This window comes from Condylura cristata, unplaced genomic scaffold (assembly GCF_000260355.1).
Source record: "Condylura cristata isolate star-nosed mole 26May11 unplaced genomic scaffold, ConCri1.0 scaffold00008, whole genome shotgun sequence".
Classification (NCBI taxonomy): Eukaryota; Metazoa; Chordata; class Mammalia; order Eulipotyphla; family Talpidae; genus Condylura; species Condylura cristata.
This window is the reverse complement of record NW_004567109.1, coordinates 55,034,529-55,059,428: the sequence shown is the minus strand read 5'-3', so window position 1 is coordinate 55,059,428 and position 24,900 is coordinate 55,034,529. Positions and strand designations below refer to the sequence as shown.

Here is a 24,900-nt window from a genome sequence, read left to right as displayed (position 1 = left end):
ATTCAAAGGCAATTAAAAGTACACTAAGAGCTTTGATTTTTGTCATTATTTAAATACACTGGGAAATAATGCCCTATGTATCTATTTTAAAGATTTAAGATTTATTCTAAAATGTCTATAATTTATGAAGTCAACTTAATTTTAAGTATTGTAGATGAAATATTCAAATGAAATAAGACAAATCTAAAAAGCATATTTAAAAGGAGGCACTTTCTTTATTGTCTATGGTTTATACATATGGATAAATTGCTAATTTAACATGAGTGAGTTTATGAGTGAATTATTGATTCTCAAATGTATGAGTGTTAGCAAAAACTTATGCTGAACATGTAAATGGTGAAAGGACTGAGAATCACAGATCAGAATACCTCTTAAAATGATTTTAATACCATTTATAGCAGTTAATTTGATGAAGCCTGGCAATGGGAATAGGTAGTTGGATGTTCTGGGAATATTAAGAGGAGGAAGGATCTTTATAGCCAAATTTTAGCAATAATCTTAACTTATGCATTCTATAGTATACCAAAAAGCATGTCTTTGACTTTTGCAACTTATCTAAAACTATATTCTTCATAAAAGTGCACAAGTGAATGAACATTACAGTAATCTAAGTTTAACAATCTTACTTGGGAATAAGGAAAAAGAATATTCTACTAATGGTAAATAGATAATATGTGTTCATTTAAAGTGCAGTTTTAAAAGTAAAATAAAATCCAGATCATAGATAGAAAATGTAATTTATTATATTACCATTTAGTTTAGAACCATTATTAAAAAAATAAGCCACTAGTAAACAATAATATAGGATTTTATGGATCTATTAAGAAGATGAGCTAGAAATGGTATAAATTCTGCTTAGTTATAATTAAATTATGTTATTTACAGACTTAGAAGTAGTAAATATACATTATTTTAAAAGATAGGCTGGTCAAGTCTTTATTTTCTCAATTAATTTTCCTCATCTTCCTTTACTCCTTTTTGCCCCCTTCTTCAAATTTCTGTAAGAATGAGTTTTATTTCTCTCCCTGAACAGCCAACTTTTCTGTTTTTGTGCCAGTTCTAATGGAGATTGTTTTTACTTCTATGTTAATGGACATAGATTTTAACTAAAATTAGAAAAGATTACTCATCAACTTTTCACCAAAGTTAGATTTTCAGAAATCTAGATTCAGGCTAAAGTGCATATTCTGATCTAGATATTCTTCTTTAACAGTAAGATTATGATCATTCTAAGTAGAACTGATTTAATTAGAAAGTGTTTACCTGTAGAGATTTAGCTCAAAGCACTAACATGTAGCAGAAAGCTGAAATATGAAAGAAACTGAAAACAAATTGAACTAATATCTATATAAATTATGTGATATAAACCACTAAGATGAACTGAAGTAGTAACAGTTTCCCAATACAATACAAAACAATTAACATTTACAGATCTGAACAACACAAATATTTTCCAGAAAAGAAAAATATTTCACCTTACTATTACTGCAATTATAAACAGACAATGCAATTAAAGTCCTGTTGGAACCAAGTACTTGTGTAACATAAAAGTATAATTCTAACCATATACAGTATGATATTCAGAACACTTAAATATTTTCAGAAAATCCTTCTTGGGTAGCTTGCTATTTTTTTTTTTAACATTAAAAAAAAACAAGCTTATTAGGAAAAGGAAAAAAGATAACACCTGCACAGATACAAGTGGGTGAAAAGAGCTCCCTGAGTAATTTTAGATAAAAGTTTATGTTTTTTTTTTAAAAAGATTTATTTATTCGTACAGAATTGGGGTACAGGCCAGAGATGTGGATGGTGAGAGGATTTACCAGAGACAGAGTGGGGAGCAGAACAGGCAGATCGACGAAGTACACTGCTGAGGGGAGCAGCGGGCGGGTCAGGAGAGGTCTGCCACGCCATGTGGTCACCTCCAGGGCAGGTGGGAATCGAACTCATGCGGAAGTGGCTTTAGCTTCTCAGTGCTGTGCTTTAACCCGCTGCACCACCAGGGAGGGTCCAAAAAGTATATGTTTTAATATGACTGAATATGAGGATCAGTAAATAAGAAATAGAGGTAAAAAAAAAAAAAAAGGCAGCACATGCAAAAGGAAAAGACTTTTTCATATAAAGGGCATTTCTCAATCTTTAGTTACTCTATTTCATGGATTAAAGGAAAGGTGGGTGAAACACTACAGGACATATAACTCAGTAACATCCTTAAAGATACATCACCCAAAGCAAGGATAGTGAAGGAAAGGATAAACAGCTGGGACTACATCAAGTTAAAGAGCTTCTGTCAGCAAAAGAGAAACTACACACAAAAAAAGTGACATCCTACTGATTGGAAGAAAACTTTTGCACACAATACTATTGACAAAGGACTGATCACAAAGGTACAAAAAGAGCTGATGAAACACAACAAAAATAAAGTGAACAACTCCATCAAAAAATGGGCAGAAGAACTAAAAAGACACTTCACCAAAGAGGAAATGTGGATGGCCAATAGGCAATGTAAAATTGTTCAACATCACTTGTAATAAAGGAAATGCAAATTAAACCACAATGAGATACTATCTCACACCAATGAGAAATGGCACATACACATATTAAAATAATTAGCAATAACAAATTTTCGTGAGAATGTAAAGAAAAAGGAACTTTCCTACACAGCTAGTGGGAATGCAAACTGGTGTAACCACTATGGAAAGCTGTTTGGAGGTTTCTCAAAATGCTAAAAATGGATCTTCCATATGACTCAGCAATCCCACTCCTAGGTGTCTACCCAAAGGCCACAAAACACTGATTCAAAGGATACCTGCACCCCCATGTTTACTGCTGCTCAATTTACAATAAGGGAAGACGTGGAATCAACTCAAATGCCCAAAACTAGATGATTGGGTTAAAAAGATGTGACACATATACACAATGGAATATTACTCAGCAATCAAAAAAGATAAACACATGCTTTTGCAGCAACACGGATGGAGCTGGAAGGGAAATAAGCCAGAAAGAAAAAGGAAAATACCAGATGGCTTCACTCACAACAGGAGCATAAGGGATCAGGAAAATAAACAAACAATTGTTATAAAGTAAAAATGAAAATCAATGAACATCTATAAGCCAGATATATTATATATTGGGGATGGAGAGAGGAACAGGATCAAAACTGGACTGGGAAGAGTGCTTGGGACTATGTTGATGGCATAGATGTGAATTGGTGGTTGGAAGTCCATGGGGATTACACTGAGATGGAAAAAATGCACAAAATGAAGAATGATATAAGAATAAATAATTTAAAAAAAGTTACTCTATTTCAATTAAACTTCACAAATGCTGGGAAAACATGAAAAACAGCAATTTGGTAGTTATCTCTATATAGCACATAAATTAATTTCATAAGTATTACCATAAAATATATGTTTAAAATATGTTGGTTTAAAATATATTTTTAAAATGTTAAAGTACACATTTTTAAAATATATGTGACTCAGTGATATCTAGTGAACTGCCTGGGACCAGAGAAGTCAGTTTTTCCACTCACAGTCCTAGAGTTTTTTCATTATAAAGGAGTGTGTCCCATTATTATCAAGTGATAGATCCTAATGTTTCTGCCCCCCTTATTTATTTATTCATTTTTACAGTGTTTGCTTTCTTTTCTCAGGCATATACCCAATATCCACCACCAATTCACATGTGCACCATCACCATAGAGCCCGTGTTCTTTATGCCCTTGCTATTCTCTTTCTAATGGTTTTAGAAATACTACCTTTTAAAAAATATCAAATGAAAGCTTCCTGTGGTAACATGCCATTATTAGACAATAATTTCCAATAATTAAAGACTACTTAAGATAGTCCTTTTTTTTGAAAAGATTCATTTATTCATGCATACAGAACTGGGGTACAGGCTAGAGGTGCAGGGATGGTGAGAGACTGAATGGGGATCAGAACAGGCAGAGCGACAAAGTACATTGGTGGAGGGAGTAGCGGGTCCGTCAAGAAAGGTCTGCCAAGCCACATGGATCACCTCCAGGGCCAGTGATTGAACTCACACTGAAGCAGCTGCTGTTCGGTTGCAGTGCTGCATCTTACCCTGTTGTGCTACAAGGAAGGGCCCAAGATAGTCCTTTTAAAGTATATTGCCCAACCTAGTTATAATATTACTTATTCCTAAAGTAGATGCATTTTAATAACTATATAGAGATGTATGCAATTTGTATTTATTAAACCCAGGAAGGTAAGATACTACAATATGGTGAAAAAAAAAAACATTTTTTTTAAAATGAAGGGAAAAAACAGATGTAGGTGGATTTTAAACACTATAATAGCCATTTAACTATAGAGCATCTGTAAATACCATTTAATTTCTTCCATTAGATGTACTAGGAAATAGCTTCACCTAACCACAAATAGTTCCTATGCCACATAAACACTACATCTCCAAGTAAAAAAAAACTAATAGAAATAGTTTAAGTATTCTGCACTCACTCTTTGATATTCATAACAAGTAAACTGTCATAATATGGCTAAGATGGAATGATTAGGAAGAAAACAATATTCAATTAGCAACTATGTCAAGTACAGATACATTTAGTTTCTTAAACATTACTATGAAAAAAGTTTTGCTATTGTGATAAATACAATTTTTATTTTATATTATAGCTTAAAACCAACCTGTCTACTTCATCTCGAGCAACAATATCTCCTTTCTTTAAAGCTTTTATAGCAAACATCTCGTTTGTGTGTTTATATTCAGCCAAAAGCACCTGAAATGAGATTAAAATAATTACTTATTTAATTATAAATAATTTTTAAAACAAATAAATTGATTTTTTTAGGTATTCCAGAAAATTTTAAAAACTACCTTCCCAAAATGTCCTCTACCCAAGACAGCACAACATCTGAAGTCTTGTAGATTAAACTGAAACATTTGTTGAGATCTGGAAATGATAATTTCAATTAAAAATAAGGCAAAAGAATGTGACCAAACATGAAATAACAAAGTTGTATACACATTCTTTACCTTTTATCCTCAAGTTCTCGGATATCACTGTATTTTAGGCCTGACTGAGGAATATCGGGATCATATTCTGACTGGGACTTTGGAAGTAAACTATTTCTGTCATTTTCAATGTCAAAAGCAGTTTCTGAATCCTGTAGAATATTAAATAATGAATATGCATTAAATCAGAAACATTCATAAAATTTAGAAAGTTAAAAAAAAGTGTCAATTCGAAAGAAATACTAACGAAAAAGGACTCAAATATTGATTACTCTTATGATTATTATTTTATATTTCTTATCTAAAAACATGAACAATATATCCATAATTCATATACAGAACTCATGTTAACTGAATGAGAAGATGTAGTGCTTTAGGCAATATGTCATGTGGAATCAAGCACTCACCAAAGTACATTCTAACTTTACAAGTCTATTCCATCTCTACTGGTTCATGAAAAATCATACGTTAATGTAAAGGCTTGCTATCACTAAGGAGCTGGTTATTTTCTGTCAACTTGGTCAAATTTAGTTAAGAAAAGCTTATTCATAAGAAACAAATACACATTTACATAGGTAATTTTTAATTAATTAAAAAGTGCACCTTAAACATTATGATGCTTTTACAGATAATTCACTTAATGATAAGGAATTACAAGATTTAAAATAACTTGCCTGCCTGGGTGTATCCACATCTCTTAATTCAGCAGATTCACCCACTTCTCCAAGGGAAGATTCACGTGGTGGGGCCGGAGGAGGCTCAGGTTCAAGATCAAAGTCTAATTTGGTTACTGCAGAATCACTTATAGAAAATAAAGTAATTCACCAAAACAGTAATCAAAATTAGTATTTTAAGTAACTTTAAAATGAAAGCAAACCACTTAGATTTTTTTTTAAGTAATAGAAGCACTATCAAAAACACTTTTTGAAAATGATTATTTTACTAGAACCACTGTAATCATTATATAGAAATGTCATAATAGCTATTCTATAAAATCAATGTTTAAAAATCTTAGACACATACCTTGCTGGAGGTGTAAATTCAGGGATGCGTACATCAACCACTGGCACTGTAGCAGGCACTGAAGCCTGAGGGCTAAAAGTGCCAGAATGATTTACTGTAGGAATAGCTCTTCTCACTAGCCTGCCCCAAGTGGCAATATTAATATTCATTTGAGGAGCTCTGAGAAATGTTTTGCCTGTGGGTATTGTGAATAAAGAAAATAGAACAAGTAATTTTTTAATATATTACCAAAAGCCATAATTTAAAAATTCATATCCATTTATAATTTATGAAGAATAAACAAAATTTGTCACTTTAAAAATAGCCTTTAACTATCTGCTATTAAGGCTAGGGAAAAGCAATAAAAATAGTTTTAGAAATAAATAGGAATTGTTCACTTGTTTTTTTAAATCTACTACTGACATGTGGTTAAGATTTTAAGAAAGAACTGTTGTCTTTCAGAGATAATAATATTCATGGATGGATCAATATGATGTCTGAGTCTGCTTCATATAATCTGAGCAAAGCAGTGAATATATGGAATACAGATGACACAAATCAGCCATGAGCTGACTGCTATTTGAAGCTGAATGATGTTACAATGCACTAGTCTATCTACTTAAGGCTATGTTTGAAATGTTCCTTAATAAAATGTTAGAAATAACTGAATAAAAGGCCAACTAGAGATGGATATTACTTTTTAAATACCAAAAACACTTTGTATTTTAATTCTTAATAATTACCTTGTTGTTTTGAAAAAATTTTCTTTTGTCTTTGGAGTTTTGGTCTTCTTTCAATAACTGGATTAAAAAAAGTAACCTGCGGTAAAGAAAATTCAAGTTGACAGCAATATAACAATGGATTTATGGTTGATGAAATTCACTAAACATTTACATTTTGAAAACTTAAGAGGATCATAGGTAAAATTTAGTCTATCATTTTTTAGAAAATGGACCAAGAAAAAATAGACCAAGAAAGACAAATTATTTATTTCAAGGCAATCCACCTATTCAATAGCAGAACTGAGCCAAGAAATCAAGTTGTCTCTTATTCAGCCCAATACTTTTTCCTTCTACATCATACTTCCTAGATATACAATTTCAGTTGCAGTTATGCACATTTAATAAAATACATGTATTACCTCTGCAAATAAAGTACCCTGTGGTTCCAAATAGAGACACATGCCATGCCGCTGGTTATCTAAAAAGTCTTCTAACCTCAGAAATTTTACAGCACACAGAGATCGCCAATCACGCCAATAAACTGAAATTTCCAATTCACGTGACTAGGATAATTAAAAAAAAGCAGAGAAGACATCATTGGACACACAACTAAATAAAATATTGCAAAGATAAAATAAAAATACAATAAACAAAGACAAAACACACAACAGTCACACTATTTTAAAGAACATTTTGTACTGCTTCTGTATTACGTTAACGAACATAAGTTTTAACTGAAAGATATTTATATTCCAAGAGTCTCCAACTAAGGTATCCATTTTAGGTAAAGAATACGCAATTGGGAACAATCAATACATATCAATGATGAGAGAAATACTTTTCCATGATGTAGCTTCAACCTTTTCAATTTTCGTCCTCCACTCAGTGTGTTACTGCTATGACTCCAGTGTTAGCTTCAAGAAGCCATTTCAGACCTTCTTACAGAGTCAAGAGAGATGGGCAAAGAGCATTTATTTTGCACTTAGTGTGACACACTAAGTGCTAATAAGCGCTCTAAGAACATGAGGTCATTCAATCTTCAACAAAATCACTGGGCAATAGGACCGGTGACAGCACAGACTGGATATGTAGGAAGGAAAAGGGACATTCAGACTAAACTTTATACAGAAAGACGTTCATTTATTTAAAAAAAAGTAAATTAGCCAGAACACAAATGTCTAAAAACCAGGGACAAATTCCACAGGGATTACAACTGAGATGGAAAAATGAACAAAAAGATTGAAAAACTAAATAAAAACAAAACAAAAAAAACAAAAAAACAACTAGGGACAAATTGAGTATACTGCATTATACTCTGTGACCATTAAAAATGTTACATGGAAAACACATTTAAGGTTTTAAAAATCAATTATTAAGTTCCTTACAGAATAGTTTATATATTAGAGTTGAGTCATAAACAGATCTCTACATAAATGTCATAATCAACATATATTTTAATTATGAAGCACTGGTCTTTTCTACATTTTGTTTTTCAGGATTCTGTAGACTACCCACAAGACAAAAACTTTTCATTTTAGACTCAACAAATTAAATACTTTTCATATAACAACTTTCCTATTATGTAAGCTCCTAGTAGTATATGTAATAAAAAATATTTTTTCACTTTAAATAATATTAGTTGATGCAAATGAACACAGGAAATTTATAAAACATAGAACATGAACAAAGTAACTCAAGGCACAATGTGTTGTGTTAGAAGGTCTCATAACCAATCAGAACTATAAAAGGCCTCCATGCCTCCCATCTCACTTCTTTGATATCTTATTATGGGAGAGAATACTTGCCCCAAAACAGGAAACGAATGTACAGTATATTTAAGATCAGCAAATGACATAAAGGAGGTGTGGACATTAATGCTATATTTTATTCCAATTACCAATTTAAGTATTTGGGGCACAATTGCAGTATTCTGGGAAATAACTGAACCACGGATTGGTCCTTTAGACTACACAAATTGCTCTGGATTAGAGGAGATGAGGTCTACATTCTCCTATCTTCTTCACTACCTCAGGATATTATGGGTCAGGCAGATGCATGAAGCATCTGTTGACAGATGGTGAGGTTGGAGTTAGTACTTGCTAAAAGTCTTATACTTTCACACTGCTAGAGGATAAGAATATCTTTCTTTGGATGAGATGAGGTCAAGTTTTCTATTTATTTATTGCAATTTATTATAGTCATTTGCTATTTATTCTAATCACTCTGGTAAAACATACTGACTCATTTTTCTCTCTATTTATTCCATGCTTCAAACTAGATATGCTGGAACAATGAGATTTGGAAATGAAGGTCCTCTCACAAAGCCTCAGACTAACATACAGTTAAGACAATGAGGTGTTAAGGGAAAAACTTTTCACTGTAACTTTGCACAATTCTCTATACTGCTCTTTTTACAATTTAAGAGGGAGGGTGGATATGATCTAGAGCAGATGAAAATAGTTTGTGTCGGTACTCACAATACTCTTTCATTGAAGCCCAATCATACTTTAATACCTAAATCCAGTGTGATTTGGATAGGTAAAGATCTGACATCTAAAAAGCTACTAAGTTTATAGAATTTAAACTACAAGGGTGATTGCTGGCAACTCCAGATGTAGTAGATTAAGTTCTGTAAGATAAAAGCATGCTTGTAGGATAATGTCAAATTCTAGGAGCAATGAAATTCTAGTTGGAGTAAAATCACTACTAAAAGAGCTTAGCAGTATTGGTAAACTGTCCTAACTTGTGCTCTGTTTTGTCTTACTACGAATTTTAACCTAAAATCAATAAGAAAAATCTATAGTAGACTTAAGGAGTCCATCTGGTGTGTCAGGAGTCTTTTTAAAGACTGAAAGTAAAAAGGTAAGAGATACTGTACCTGCACTATATGTAGAGGAAGAAGGAGAGCAACAAATAAAAAATGGGTGCTGCAACTAAAATACGCTTCCGTACATATATACCATAAAAACAACTGATGCACAAAGAAGGCCAAGGTTTGCAAACTGCCAGGAACTCTGGGATGATAAAGGATATTTTAACTTTTCGGGGGAAATAGTGACATTTTGGGGACACAATAAGAAATATTAACTCACAGTAAATTCATAGCTCTAACATTAGAGTATATTATATTCCTTTGATGACATCTTATCTTTGCTAAACTGATTTTTTTATTTTATAAAGTTTTTACATTATTCTTCATTTCGTACATTTTATCATCTCAGTGTAATCCCTGTGGAATTCCCACCTCCACTTCACCCATATGCCATCACCATAGTCCCATGTGCTTTTCCCACCCCAGTTTTCATCTTGTTCCTCTCTCCTCCCCCATAGAATGAAAATGTCTCTGGTTTATAGTTGTTCATTGATGTTATTTTTTACTTTATTACAATTATAATATATGTCTATATATTATATATATACACATAATTTTCCCCCAATCCCTTACATTTTGCTATTAGTGAAACCATCCTGTTTTTTCTTTTTCTTTATGGCTTATTTCACTAAACATATTCTTTTCCAGTTCCATCCATGTTGATGCAAATGGCGTGACTTTATCTTTTTTCACTGTGGAGTAATATTCCATTATATGTATGTACCACATCTTGATCCAGTCATCTAGTTTTGGGCATATGGGTTGATTCCACATCTTCCCTATTTTAAATAGGGCAGCCACATAGGAGTGCAAGTGTTGAATTATTGGCTAAACTGAATTTTCAACAATAAAAAGCAACACCATTTAAAGACAATGTGGCGGCAGAGGAGGAGGTTCTCTCTGATTCCAAGTTTTGAAAAGTTACTTAGTATATAACAGACATATATGCTGACAGCATAAAAATGACAGGATAAAAATGAGATTAAAATATTACCCATTTTTTCCACTGTTTTTTCTCTCACAATGTACCGATTTTTAGTGCATGTTTTAAAGAAGCAACTACTTTTTAAAAAATAACAAGTGTAAGAGATTTAAAGTGCACATGATATATAGCTATATGTATACATTGTAAAGGATTAATTCCATATAGTTAAAAAGTATTCAGTCATTTATGTATTTTTATTTGTATATACTCTACGTAGATTGATTATATATATATTTGGCTGAGAACATTTAAGTGTTATTCACTTAGCAAATTTCATTTATATCATATAGTGTTTATCAACCATAGTTACTATGTCAGACCTTATTCATTTTATAAATGTCTGTACCCTTTAACCAATCTCCTGTTATTGCCTTCACCTTCCAACCCCTAGCAACCATTTTTCTACTTCTGGTGTCTCTGAGTTTGATTAAAACAACAACAACACAACAAAAACCAGAAGATTCTACATGTAAGCAATACCACACAATATTTATCTCTCTTAACTGGCTTATTTCACTTAGCATAATAATCTAAGGTCAATCCATGCTGTCACAAATGGCAGGATTTCCTTCCTTCTCATGGTTTAAAGTATTTTATTTATACACTTATACACACACACACACACACACACACACACACACACACATACGTCACATCTTTATCTCTTCATTCATTGTTCAACACTCCGGCTATGTCTCTATTTTGGCCATCATTAACAATGCTGCAATAAACTTGGGAGTGTGGACCCATCTCTTTTATACCCTATTTTCATTTCTTTAAATTTTTGAGTAACCTCTGTTCTACTTGCCTCAGTGACTACACCAATTTACATTATTTCCTCAGACAGTGGTTTCTTTTGCTTCATGTGGTTACTGCAACTTTGATCATTTGATGATAAACATTCTAAGAGGTGAGGTGGCATTTAATGTTTGTCATATGACTTGCCCTGATGATTAATGGTGTTGAACAGATTTTTTCATGTTCTAATGGCCATTTGGATGTCTATTTTGAAAAATAACTATTTGGATTTTCTGTGCATTTTAAAAATCAGACTACCTTTTTGCTACTAAGTTGTATGAATTATATATATTTTAGATATCAATGCTTTCTCAGACAAAACATTTGCAAATTATTTTCTCTTATCTACAGGTTTTCTTTGCATTTCGTTGATGGTTTCCTGTGCTATGTAGAAATTTTGTAGCTAGTAGCTACTTAATAAATGAAGCTGTTGGATAATTCTTCCATCCCTGACAACCAGAGACAGTGTAAAAAAATCATTGGTACACAGAATGTTGTGAATTGGGAGTTTGAGAGCCTTTTGATAGAAAGAGAGTTAGAGCCCACTGTTAAAAAAGGCGAGAAAGCAAATATTTTTCACTAATAGAGAAAAATCACTTAAGTCATAAAAAACTAAAGTGCAAGAAAAGGTGCGATTTTGTATAGGTGCACATGGCAAATGTCACATTAATTGGTCTTCTACGGACTTCTGAGTACAACAAAGGTTTTGGGAAACAGACTGCATACCCCAGGAATATACATTTTAAAAACTGACTTTTTACAGAGATGCCACTCATGTTAAGGAACCAACAAGAATGGGGAAACATGTGGGAACTAGCAGTAGCTGAAATTCATTATGGCTGCAACCTAACAGACAAGACGCAACAGTTACCGGAGTCCAAGGAGAACTGGATTTTGGAAAAGGGATTTTCCACAGGAGCTGTACCCAAAGATGAGCACTGATTTGAAAAGGGAAGTTTAGAAACTATCACTCTGACTTTTCTCTCCTCCTGTTTTTGGATTTACTAACAATGTCTTCTATTGTTAAGTCAAAGCCCAGTGATTTAAAGGTGCAGCTATCAGTTTATAGGGGCAAAGTGTAGGAAGGGATGGGAAGTCACTGAAATCTACTGGAAGCAAATAAAACAAGTACTTCACTAGATAGCACAATCTGTTTTCTGTTTTGGAGTCCAATGACTAGTGGGGACAAATGAGACAAAAAGAGGAAACCTTTAGGATATTTTTGGAGGGCGAGAACTAGAGAAGCATAGGAGAGACAAAGAAGAATGTAAGACGTGTGCTCTTTTCTGAAAAGGCTGCCTCCTGTGGATGTAACCGTTCCCTTTATTGAAAAAGAGAAAAGTAAGCAATCATGAAACTAATGCTACAATAGCTATGTATAACTGCTTGCTATTGCAATTAACACCTTATAAAAGTTCCAAAGACTCCCTATTTCAACCCTAAGATTTTCTAATAACATGTGATGAAAGGAGTAAATTAAATCAGATTCAAATGTGTGTGAGAAAAATGGTATAGGTAGGAAGCAGTCATTTTAAATCACACGTCTTCCCTTCAGATTCTGGTATGTGTCTATTTGGGAATCCTGTATTAAATGAAGGGTGTCAAAAAAGCAGTATTTAATCTTCTTCTGAAATAGCCCTCAGTTTTGTTAGGAAGATGGAAATACATATATATCTACAACAGAATACTGACTAGATATTGGCTAGAATATCCTCAAAACATAAAAGGGAGAGCTGACAAAATTTTCCTCAGAGAAAGGTAGTAAGAAGATCAGAAAAGATCAAAATTGTTACAATGGGGTTTTGAGAGAAGAATCATGAGATCAAAGAGAAGATACATTAATCAGGGGGATAAGAATGTGTAAAGTTAAGGAAGCACATAGTATATTGTAAGAACAGGATATAGTTTTTATGTAGGTAAAGCTTGCCAATAGAGGGATGCTTTGGGAAATAAAAAGAATAGAGAATGACAGGTCATGAAGGACTTTGTATGAATTGTAAAGGAATTTGGTTTTTAACTTACCTGCCTGTAGTGGATTTAAAATAGAGAGGAGTAGTAGTTAGATCAGGTCATACAGTATAGTAGCTAAAACAAAAGGATTCTAAAATAAAGACTGCCTGATGCTACATATTCAATAAATTCCTGTTGAAAGAAACAGGTTCGGGCCCTCCCTGGTGGCACAACGGGTTAAAGCACAGCACTATGAAGTTACCACAGCCACTGCAACATGAATTCGATCCCTGGCCAGGCAGGTGACATGTATGATGTGGCAAACCACTCCTGACTCACCTGCTGCTCCCCTCAGCAGTGTATTTCAGTAGATCTGCCTGTTCTGCTCCCCACTCTGTCTCTGGTGAATCTTCTTACCCCTGCACCTCTAGCCTGTACCCCAGTTCTGCATGCATAAGCAAATAAATTTCTTAAAAAAAAAAAAAAAAAAAAAGGTTTGACCCTTAGTTCTATACCACTTTTTAGTTTTCTGATTTTGGTCAAGTTACTGGCCTCCTGGGTAAGTTTGCTTACATGTAAAATTATACATATAATAACGGTATTAAATTCTGAGAGTTCTGTCAGAATTAAGTGACAGAAGCCCAGCACATAGTCAGTGTTCAGTATGTGCCAGCTTTTTTACTGTTACTGTTTAACATGGGATTAAAAAAAATTATTTTTAGAATGGACTGGAATGAACTAGAAACAAAAAGACTAGTTAGTGCACTCTAAAGGAGAATACAGGCTTTAGTTTCAGACATTTGTGTTGTGTCCCAGTGCTTTGCTGTCTAGCTGTGCAGACTTATTAAACTTTTGGGATCTCAGTAATCCTTAAACAATGATAATAATTTTACATATCTCTTATGATGATAGTAAGGATTAAATGAGACAATATATGCAATATGACCTGTTTAGAAATCTGTAACAGCAAAAGTTTCAATGTAATATTTAATGTATAATAGTAGGATGAGGACGAACAGTACTAATTCTTTAAAAATACTGTCTACGGGGCCTTCCCCGGTGGCACAGTGGGTTAAAGCACAGCACTAAGGAGCTAAAGCCATTTCAGAATGAGTTCAATCCCCATGTGGGAGGTAACCCACATGGCGCAGCAGAACTCTCCTGACCGGCCTGCTGCTCACCTTAGCAGTGTACTTTGTCAGTCAGCCTGTTCTGCTCCCCACTCTGTCTCTGGTGAATCCTCTCACTGCCCCTGCACCTCTGGCCAATACCCCAGTTCTGTATGCATAAATAAATAAATATCAAAAAAAAAATGTCTAAGAAAAAGAAGCCTATGGACAGTTATAAGAAAGCAAAACAAAAATATTTTAAGTAAGAGAAATGTGAATATATACAGTAAGGATCAGAGGTGACAGGAAAGATGTTATAAACAATACAGGGTAAACAGAGATAACTGATGGAACAAGATTTAGAAATTGACAAAGAATGCAAACTGGTGGACAAACTGCTCATAGACTTGTGGGAAAGACAACTACTTCTCTAAGACAAATGAAGAAGACAGAAATATTTGCATAAGATAAGAGAAAATTGAGGGAGCTGAGGTCCACTGATCTTATCTATAAAACAGAAGTAAAGTAGTTTGAAGTAGGGTAGAAGCCTTGAAGGGATAGGTAAAAGAATAGTTATCAATAAGGGGATAGTAATTTGAAGTGTCAACACTGGAAGTTGAAGTTTTATGGGCCCAGTTGAGGTTAGAGACTAAAATCTGTAGTAATTAAGTATAACTTCAGCAACATTCAGCATACTGGAGAAGATAAATGGTAAGACCGATTCATTGTTGGGAATTTTCATAACAGGTGTGATAGAAACAAGGCTGAGGAATACCCTAGAGACACCAATAAGGAAATGGTTCAGGGTAATAATACTGGTTTTACTTAAAAAGATGAAAGTAGAATTTGTCAGGGGCAGTGGCATAAAAAATATCTATGAATCAAGAAAATGAAAATGATGAAAAACTTATATTTGTAGTAATATAGAAGCAAAAGAGCTAGAGGAATAACAAAAAACATAAGCCATCATTAACTGTGTTGCTGTATGTACATGGCATTAATCTAAGTTCTTTATGTAATAAACTCATTAAGGAGAATAAGAGATTTGGTGGAAGTGAAATATAGTAACACAATTCACATCTCACATTGTGTAGCATTTTAACATCCACTGATCCTTTAACTCCAATGTTATTTCCAGTCTATTAAACCTCTACCTTTTTAATGGCTCTCATTCCCTCGATGTTCTTTCTCCCTTCTTTCTCAAGGGTAAGAGAATATCACTCTGCTCTCAACAGCACTGATTCCTTAACTAGCTGAAAGTGTTTGATAAAAGCGTTTAGTGTTCCCTGGTCTTATTTTAATCTCTCAGGGGAGAGTTAAACTTCTCACAACAGGGGGGAATGAGGGAATTCAAGGAATATGAGAAATTATATGGCTATTGTGTTTGTTATAATCATTAGCATAAAACAAACTTTTAAAGTTTGAAATAGGTAAACTGATATGAACAGAAAGAGAACAGAACTGACAGCAGATTTCATTAAGCATCCTTAACTTTATATTAGGTGAGTTATTTAATTAATCTAATTAACAATAATTTCCTAATTAATCTGTAAAATTTATGAGGCTGGATTACAGAGTAGTTTTCAAATCTTTTTTAAAATCGTAAATTCCAAAGGACATATTACTCACAATTTCCAAAACAATAAGGCTTTGTATTTTCTCCTAAGCAATTCTGCAAAGCTCTAGCTCCAAGGAACATAAACTGAATATTATATCATTTTAGCTCTAGATAATCTACAGAATATCCTACAATTCTAAAATATCCATGAATCTTTCTATCTTGAAAAGAATAGAAACCATACAACTTAGTTCCAAGAATGCCACAGAAAAGAAATCCGAGTGGCATTTCACATAAAATGCTGGGCACAAACATGTCAGCTTAAAATAACAATTTATATATATAAATGTTTCCTATAAATAAATATTCTACAAATATAAGGCATAAAAGAAAAAACACATAAAAAATATAATGTACTACATAAACAGGAGTTTTCACAATAAGGTATGTGTCTCTACAGAACAGGAGTTTATAACCAAATTATTAACATGCTCAGTTACCTAGATAGTCACAGTGTGAGAGACACATAGCTTTGCTCAGCAGTGTAGTGTCTTAAAAATTTCAAAGAAAGAATTACTCATAGGAAGAGTATGTTTGATATCACGGAGGATACAAATGCAACTTAAAAATGACCAATTAACATTTATCAGTGTTTAAAGTTTTCTAAGCTTGTAATTTAGGTAATTTAAACTACCATCTCTCTTCTGTTTTCATCATCTGCTGTTTCCTCCTCTGTGTCACTCACTATCATTTTATGCTTTCAAATTATCATAAATGAAATCTATTCAGAACAACACTGAAGGCCTAGTATTAGTACTGAAATTTATTTACTCTGGTACTATTTTCTAAAATATAAAATAATGCCAAAACAACTACTTCAAAATTCTATTTTAAATATAAAGGTATATTATATAATAACATGACTATAAGAAATCTTTAATTCAGAGATGTTCCCTCTAACAATAATTCCCTTTCTTATGTTTTATTGGCACATATCACTCATCAAAATTCCTATAATTACTTTAAATAGCCTCTGAAATAAAAGAAAATGACATTGAACCAATTAATTCCCTATTACCTAACATATTCTTTCATTATGTTCAAATTAATAGTCACACATCAAAGCCTAAGGCTAGAGAAAGAAGTTCTATCAACGAGTGATTAAAATATATAGGCAATGAATAACTATATTTCAACCCCATTTTAGAGATGGTGAAACAAATATCCAGTAGTATGGTTTTAGAACTTTAGAACCCTCTGATAGAGGGTTTAAAATCTAAATAAAGTTATTATCATGGATTTTAATCTACTGTAGACCAAGTTAACTTCTTCTTGGCTTTAGAGCTAGTTTACACTCCAGCCACTAACATCATTAATGAAAGTCATAGAGACACTTGGAGGACTCAATGACTGAGCATAACAGCTCATTTCAAATCCAGTTCTGATAATATAACCTGGAAGGGTGAGTAAGTAGAATCACGTTAGTGGCTAGATGGTACGTTATTAAAGAAAGTGCATTTCAGTATTAGATCTCATTTGGTTGTCCATCTTCAGGATGATATAATCTACATATTTTCAAATCACTGCAAATGAAAGCTTCTACAGCAAATATTCACCAATACCTTATAGCAGACTTACATATGACATTGGATAAGAAATTAAAAGACAGCCAGGTTCTGCTTTTATTTTGTTATGAAATTTGTCCAAGTGGTTCTAAAAAAATAAAACTTACATTCAAAGTGAACTATATGCATAATGAAATTTCAAGTAAAGAGTTTCTCATCTTACCCTGTCTAGCTCCAGTGTAAACTTCTGGTCCCATGACTGATTGGAAATGGGTTTCCAGCTAGTCTGACCAACCACAGTATTATCTAGCTTCAAAACTGCACACACATCATCTGTAATTACAATTCACAAACTTGCTTAAATATTTATAAACTTTTAAAGAAGAAATATCATTGTTTAAGGGCAACAAAAATCATGTGATCCTTTGAAAATAAGGTAATTAAAATTCAAAGCATTTGAATTTTATGTGGTTAGTTCTATATCTACATTACAGTTCCACTAAACTCTCCCAAATTGTGCTATGCATTTGACAAAAACAATTAACTCATTTTATTTACATTAGAATGTTACTGAAAGGACTGAATAGGTAACAGTAGTCATACTGCTTATATATTAATAGTAGCCATGCAGTTTTTTCTTCTATATTTGCTACCATAAGCAGTTTATTTGTAAACTTAAACAGTTCTTTAATCTGAAACTTTTATGTCTCCTACATATATTAAAACAGAGACATACCGAACTAGTCACGTATCCCCACTATCAAGTTATACATTGTATCACAGTTTATAATTATACTTTCAGGTGTCTCCAAAATATTTCATCAACCTCGGCATTTTACTCTTTCTACTCTCCTCACTCCCCCATTTCACTTACTACTTGGCTACTATTACAAGCATACATGTTTGGTTCAACATTTAAAAATGTCACTATACCATTAAAAGAAGCAAGGTGTAATACTATAAGGTGACATCTCAAAATATCTGTAAACTTTCAACTTGATACAAAGAGTACAGCTCAATATTTCATTTTTCTAGAAGAATAAATACCATATCATTCCGATTTCTATTACATTTTCAATAAAGAAAACTTGTGTTGTCTTATATTATATTGCCTTTTTTGTTTTTCATATTTTTAAACTGTTAGAAAAAAATCTTAATTTAAAAATTTTTAATCCATCTGACTCTCCTCACTCTTCACAAAGTCCTTTTTATAGATGCTCTGTGATATGATTTTTTAAAAAATTGGTTACTCAACTGGATAAGTCATCGGTTTTTAGAAGATTTCGACTACTTCCACTTTTACTTTTACTCGTTCTGCTCATGAACGATGATCTGGTTTCACTTGGACTCCAACCAGGTAGTGCAACTGATGTTGCTTTTGATCGTCCAGGGACATTCTCTAGAATATCTTGGCAGCCCATAAGACGAACTTCCAAAGTACCTGTTAGCATAAACAAATATCAAATAAGAACACCAATTCTAAATACACATAATTTTATTGTTTATTCAGAAAGGGGGAGATTGATCTTCTAAGATAACAAAATCTCTTCTTTCAAAGCTTCAGACTAGTAACAGTCATCTTTCCTATTTTAGAGAAACTTATTGAAAAGTATTAATTAAGGCAACTATAAAGAATTTTATAGGAACAACAGTATCTCCTAAAAGCTGTCTGCAGGCATAAAACAAGTTACATAAACTTTTTGTATGTGAATATTCATTTCTATAACTACATGAGATAACATATGGAAAGAGAAACAAAGCTAGATAACATGCCTATTAAAATAAACATACAGAAATTAGAAACAAGAAAAACTTTGTCAATAACAGCCATGTTTAACAGGTAGATACAGAAAAGGATTTTTCTTTTTAACATAAATAACTGGGTTTCTATTCTACTTAAGAAGTAAACCATATCTTTACATTCTAATAGTTCATAATGTAATTCTAAACTATTATTTAGATAAACTGTTTAGATAATTATGAGTCATAATTATCTAGGCATAAAATAATTGTAGCTTCATTAGGCAAATAAATGTTAAAGGTATTCAAATGAAAATGAGGATAGTGAATTAGGTCATCTGAAGGTATGGTACTGTCATCATTTGGACTAGAAAATATACTAAAATTTTAAAATGGCACTTTCACTATTAAAAATATTACATGTTGCATATAGTAAAACACTTTAAGATTATTTCCTGGCAAAAGTTGTGCCAGTAAACTTTAACAATTTTATCTAAAGTTTTTAAATTAAAAGTAATCAAAGGACTTTTAACAAAATTAAAGGCCTAGATTTACTTCATAATTCAAACTAAAATATTCAGCCAAAATATAAACACAGAGTTGGGCCCTCCCTGGTGGCGCAGTGGGTTAAATCACAGCACTAAGAAGTTAAAGTCACTTCAGCATGAGTTAGATTCCGCTCGCCCCGGAGGTGACCACATGAAGTGGCAGACCTCTCCTAACCCGCCAACTGCTCCCCTCAGCAGTGTACTTCCTCAGTCGGCTTATTCTGCACACCACTTCTCTGGTGAATCTTCTCGCTGCCCCTGCACCTCTGGCCTTTACCCCAGTTCTGTATGCATAATCAATCTTTTAAAAAATTAAAATGTAAACATAAAGATACTGGCATCAGGCGATGAAAGCAATGACTTCTCATAGAGATTAGAAACAAATGAGATAAGCTGTAAGAGTGCTCCAGTGTATTACTTTTAGAAGAAAAAGGAAGCAGATTTTTAATTAAGTGAATTAAAAATATATACACATATACATGCTTACACAAAAGTGCATAACGAAGCTATCAGTAGCTATATAAGAAAAAGTACAAAAGTGAAACAAGATAAATATTAATCACAGGTTAAGTGAATAAAAAAATTATAGTGCAGCCACACAACTGAATACTATTATTAATAGTAAATCTAAATCAACTATATATGTCACATAAAACTTAAATAATTACGGCCCTCCCTGGTGGCGCAGCGAGTTAAAGCACTGCACTGAGAAGCTAAAGCCACTTCCACATGAGTTCGATTCCCGCCTGCCCCGGAGGAGACCACATGGCGTGGCAGACCTCTCCTGACCCGCTCGCTGCTCCCCTCAGCAGTGTACTTCGTCGATCTGCCTGCTCTGCTCCCCACTCTGTCTCTGGTGAAGCCTCTCGCCGCCCCTGAGCCTCTGGCCTGTACCCCAGCTCTGTATGTACAAATAAATAAATCTTTAAAAAAAAAAAAAAAACTTAAATAATTACTCTGCATCATAAAGATCAGATTTCTTGCACCTTAAGAAAAATGTATATACTGCACAATTCTATTTATGTAAAATACAGGTCAGTATTGCTTGGAGATGGTTGTGGAGAGGGTATGAAAAAATCAAAAAAGGGACTTTACAGAGGTACATGAGGACATATGGATGAATTCTATGGATGATATCTTTAACAATTATCTTGATTGTGGTGGTAGTTTCTCAACTATACATTTATGACAAAACTTCTCTAACTTATATATCATTTGTTGTATGTCAGTTATTATATCTCAGTAAAACTGTTCTAAAACTGAATATTGATTTTGGCACAACCATATATATTTATTAAAAGAATCATGAAAAAGGACACTTGAAATGGGTGAATTCTATGTAAATTATAATTTAATAACTAAAGAAGTGGAGAAAAAGCATCAATTTTACATTTTGGTAGGCCATGGAAATCTTATTTCACTGTAAAATATAAAGGCAGATTAAGTATAATAGATATCATTTTTAATTTCAAAAGAAACAACTTGTTGTGTTTGTGTGTCTGATTTGCCTTTTTTGTTGTTAAACTGGCAAACTTAGCTCATTTCCACTTTAAGTGCTCAGCTATAAAAGTCATCCTGGGGAAACTGAAAACATCTGGCCACTACTTCAAACCCTGGTAGCTTATTAAATATTTTAGTGATTTCAATATATTAGTAGATGACAATGCTCAACACCTGCTTTCATTTGGAAAAAAAAAATTCTGGAGAGACTTAAGATCTTTATTAAACATTTCGAGTTTCTTTCTTTTATGAGGTAACACAATTGCAATTGCATATAACCATATTAGTAATAGCTTAGAGTTACATCTTTTATTTTTATAGCTCACAATATGAAAATTTTAAAACAAGAAAATACAAAATGTAAATGTTTGTATTCATAAGCAAGAGATAGGAATTCCATCAGAACAAGTACATGCTTTTTTATTTCTTATAACTTTCTGGAAAAACTTTCATATCCACTTCGCTAATTTAGTATTTAATTTTGGTACAACTGTATAATACTTCTTAATTCTGAGGAAATTTTCTTTCATAAAAATTACTAATATCTCAATGTGGACCAAAAAATTTTAATACCTAAAATTTTAGATCAAAGCAGCAACAAATTTGCAAATTTCAATATTAATCACAAAGAAACCAGAGTATAAATTAGACAAATTCACACATGAAAGCATGCAACAAACATCTCAGGACAGTAGATGTTCCTACTACTTAATGATATTAATTCCACATCAAGATCAAGTTTAATGCTTTATTAATATCAATACTATTTTTAGTCCTACTCATATTTAGTTACTCCATATTCCTTTTAGAGTTGCTGACTTACATAATGTTGAGTACTGTTCAATAAAAGAATAAAGAATGGGGAAAGAGATTAAAAAGGAGTCCAAGAATTGAGGAAAGGAGACAAAATAGAAAAGGGAAAAAAATTTCAGCCACATACGCCAATTTTCTGACGAGTGGCTTTAATTATTTTTCTAGAAATATTGTTAATTTTTAAATATTTGAAAACCCTATTTTAAATCAGCGAATTATTCTGAGCCATAATATGGTAAGTAAATGGTTCACATCTAATCATCAAGTAACATTTACCAAGTATCTGTTGAATACATAACGTATTCAAGCTAGGAACTAGAATTATATATAGATAGAAAACAAGGGATTTTATACTCATAGGTATATAGTTCAGCTTGATTTCTTAAAAATACAGTTGTAACAGATAATAAAGCAAAGACAAAATAGTCACTGTACAATTAACTTAATTGTGATAGAAGAGAGTTCTATCACTGGAGAGTTATAGAAGATGTGGCTACAAAGATAGATATAAATCCTATAAACACAGAGTTTAGAGCGGAGGGTTCCAAGCTTTATCATTTCATGGTACCCCACTACTGTTTTTTAAACAAATTATTTACAGGCTCTCCCTGGAGGTGCTACAGGTTAAAGCACTGCATTATGAAGCTCTCTGAAGCCAATGCAGCACAAGTTCCATGCGCAACCAGGGAGCAGACCCACATGGCGTGGCAGACCTCTCCTGATCCACCCGCTGCTACCCTCAGCAGTGTACTCAATCTGCCTGTTCTGCTCCCCACTCTGTCTCTGGTAAGCTCTCTCACCCACCACACCTCTGACCTGTACCCCAGTTCTGTTAGAATAATAAATAAATCTTTAAAAAAAAAGTATTTACTTATTTGCATATATTTTACATCATTGTTCATATTTTTTAACAATGTTTGCTACCCCACTATCTTAATTCTTTCAATGTCCTTCTATCTTAAAATATATACCTAGCAATTCTGTTCATTCTGTACATGGAATCAGGTTGGAAACTACCACTTTATTTTCTATTCCACATTGAAGCCCAGCTTCATCAACATGTGACAATCTTGAAAAGAATGTTGTTTCACCTAAAGCTGAAATCTGGAGCTAGTAATTTGAGTGCTGCCTGCAGGAAGTAAAGTAATATTGAATTCCCCTCAAAAATTTAAATATCTTGATTTCCCCCAGTGAATTCATTTTGGCCTCTCAGAATATCTCAGAAGTCTAAAGGAACTCAAGCTGTCTACGATCATACCATCCTGAATGCGCCAAGAAACAGGAGCTCAACTTAGTAACTGTAGGTTTACAGTTATCCTAATAGCATAATTTAATTGTAAATGAAATGTCTTTTCAAGTTTTAATACGTAAGTCTGCCATAGAATAAAACTGATTAGTGGCACCTAATGCTAACTAGAATGTGAACAGTGGGCACTATGCAATTCTGAATACTTTCATAACTTCAAAATACTAATAGTTTTTAGGTAAATCTCTGGTTGATGTTCATAATAAGAAAAATCTAATGACCTGGGAATGAGAGAAATCTGTAACAAAGATATATCATATTGTAAGATCTTTGTGGCATTATAATTAACCTGTGCCTCATTCCCCCTTACTCCCACATACTTGGTGATGGTCTTGACCAAAGTTTACCTGTACTCCTGAAATAAATTCCTGGTACCTACGGAGGCAGATTGCATTCTCAAAGGACCACAGTTGCCTGCTTTGACTTGTCTAAGAGCTCCTTGAAAGACTACAAAGAGCTCAACTTTTTATACCTCTTCTCTCCAACTCAGTGTTATAACTGAAGTAGCTACATGAATATTACACAAATGTCAAACTAATAGCAGACAAAATAGACTTCAAATACAACATTACAGGAAACAAAGGACATTATAAATTATAAGAATATGCATTTAAAATAGAGCTCAAGTGGCCCTCCCTAGTGGCGCAGCGGGTTAAAGCACAGCACTAAGAGGCTTAAGCCACTTCCGCATGAGTTTGATTCCCGCCTGCCCCGGAGGTGACCACATGGCGTGGCAGACCTCTCCTGACCTGCCCACTGCTTCCCTCAGCAGTGTACTTCCTTGATCTGCCTGTTCTGCTCCCCACTCTGTCTCTGATGAAGCGTCTTGCCGCCCCTGAGCCTGTGGCCTGTACCCTAGTTCTGTATGCACAAATAAATCTTTAGAAAAAAAAAAAAAGAAAAAACAGAGCTCAAGAATATATGAAGCAAAAACTTTATAACGAAGAGACAATTTTTCTGGACTTTCGGACCCTCCCTCGTGGCACAAGGGGTTAAAGTGCAGCATTATGAAGCTATCTGTGACTACTGCAGCATGAGTCTGATCCCTAAGCAGGGAGGTGACCTACATGGCATAGTAGACTTCTCCTGTCTTGCTCCCTGCTCCCCTCAGCAGTGTATTTCAATCAATCTGTATGTTCTGCTCCCTACTCCGTCTCTGGTGAATCCTCTCACACCTCACAACTTTGGTCTGTATCCCAGCTCTGTATACATAAATAAATAAAGCTTTAAAAAATATCTACACTTTCCTACTTTCAGTCATGGACACACTAGGGTGTATGCATTATTTAATAATAATTAAAAAAAAAGGAAAAACAAAAATGTAGAGTAGGATGTGGAGAAATTGCAATCTTCATACACTGCTGTTGGGAGCATAAAATGATACATTAGCTATGGAAAAGTTTGTCAGGTTTTCTAAAAATAAATAGTGATTATATA

At 33.4% G+C, this 24,900-nt stretch overlaps 1 protein-coding gene across 1 annotated transcript in view; it reads right to left on the bottom strand.

Annotated features, from left to right (window-relative positions):
- PKN2 (protein kinase N2) overlaps positions 1–24,900 on the bottom strand; it is a 61,748-nt gene that overhangs the window by 13,857 nt on the left and 22,991 nt on the right. The window contains exons 6-14 of the mRNA XM_004679188.2: positions 18,812–18,997; positions 17,780–17,889; positions 7,139–7,282; positions 6,741–6,816; positions 6,019–6,193; positions 5,670–5,796; positions 5,017–5,147; positions 4,858–4,933; positions 4,668–4,759 (exon numbers count right to left, since the gene is read on the bottom strand). Coding sequence (XP_004679245.1) covers positions 4,668–4,759; positions 4,858–4,933; positions 5,017–5,147; positions 5,670–5,796; positions 6,019–6,193; positions 6,741–6,816; positions 7,139–7,282; positions 17,780–17,889; positions 18,812–18,997 — 1,117 coding nt within the window. The remainder of the gene's footprint in view (positions 1–4,667; positions 4,760–4,857; positions 4,934–5,016; positions 5,148–5,669; positions 5,797–6,018; positions 6,194–6,740; positions 6,817–7,138; positions 7,283–17,779; positions 17,890–18,811; positions 18,998–24,900) is intronic.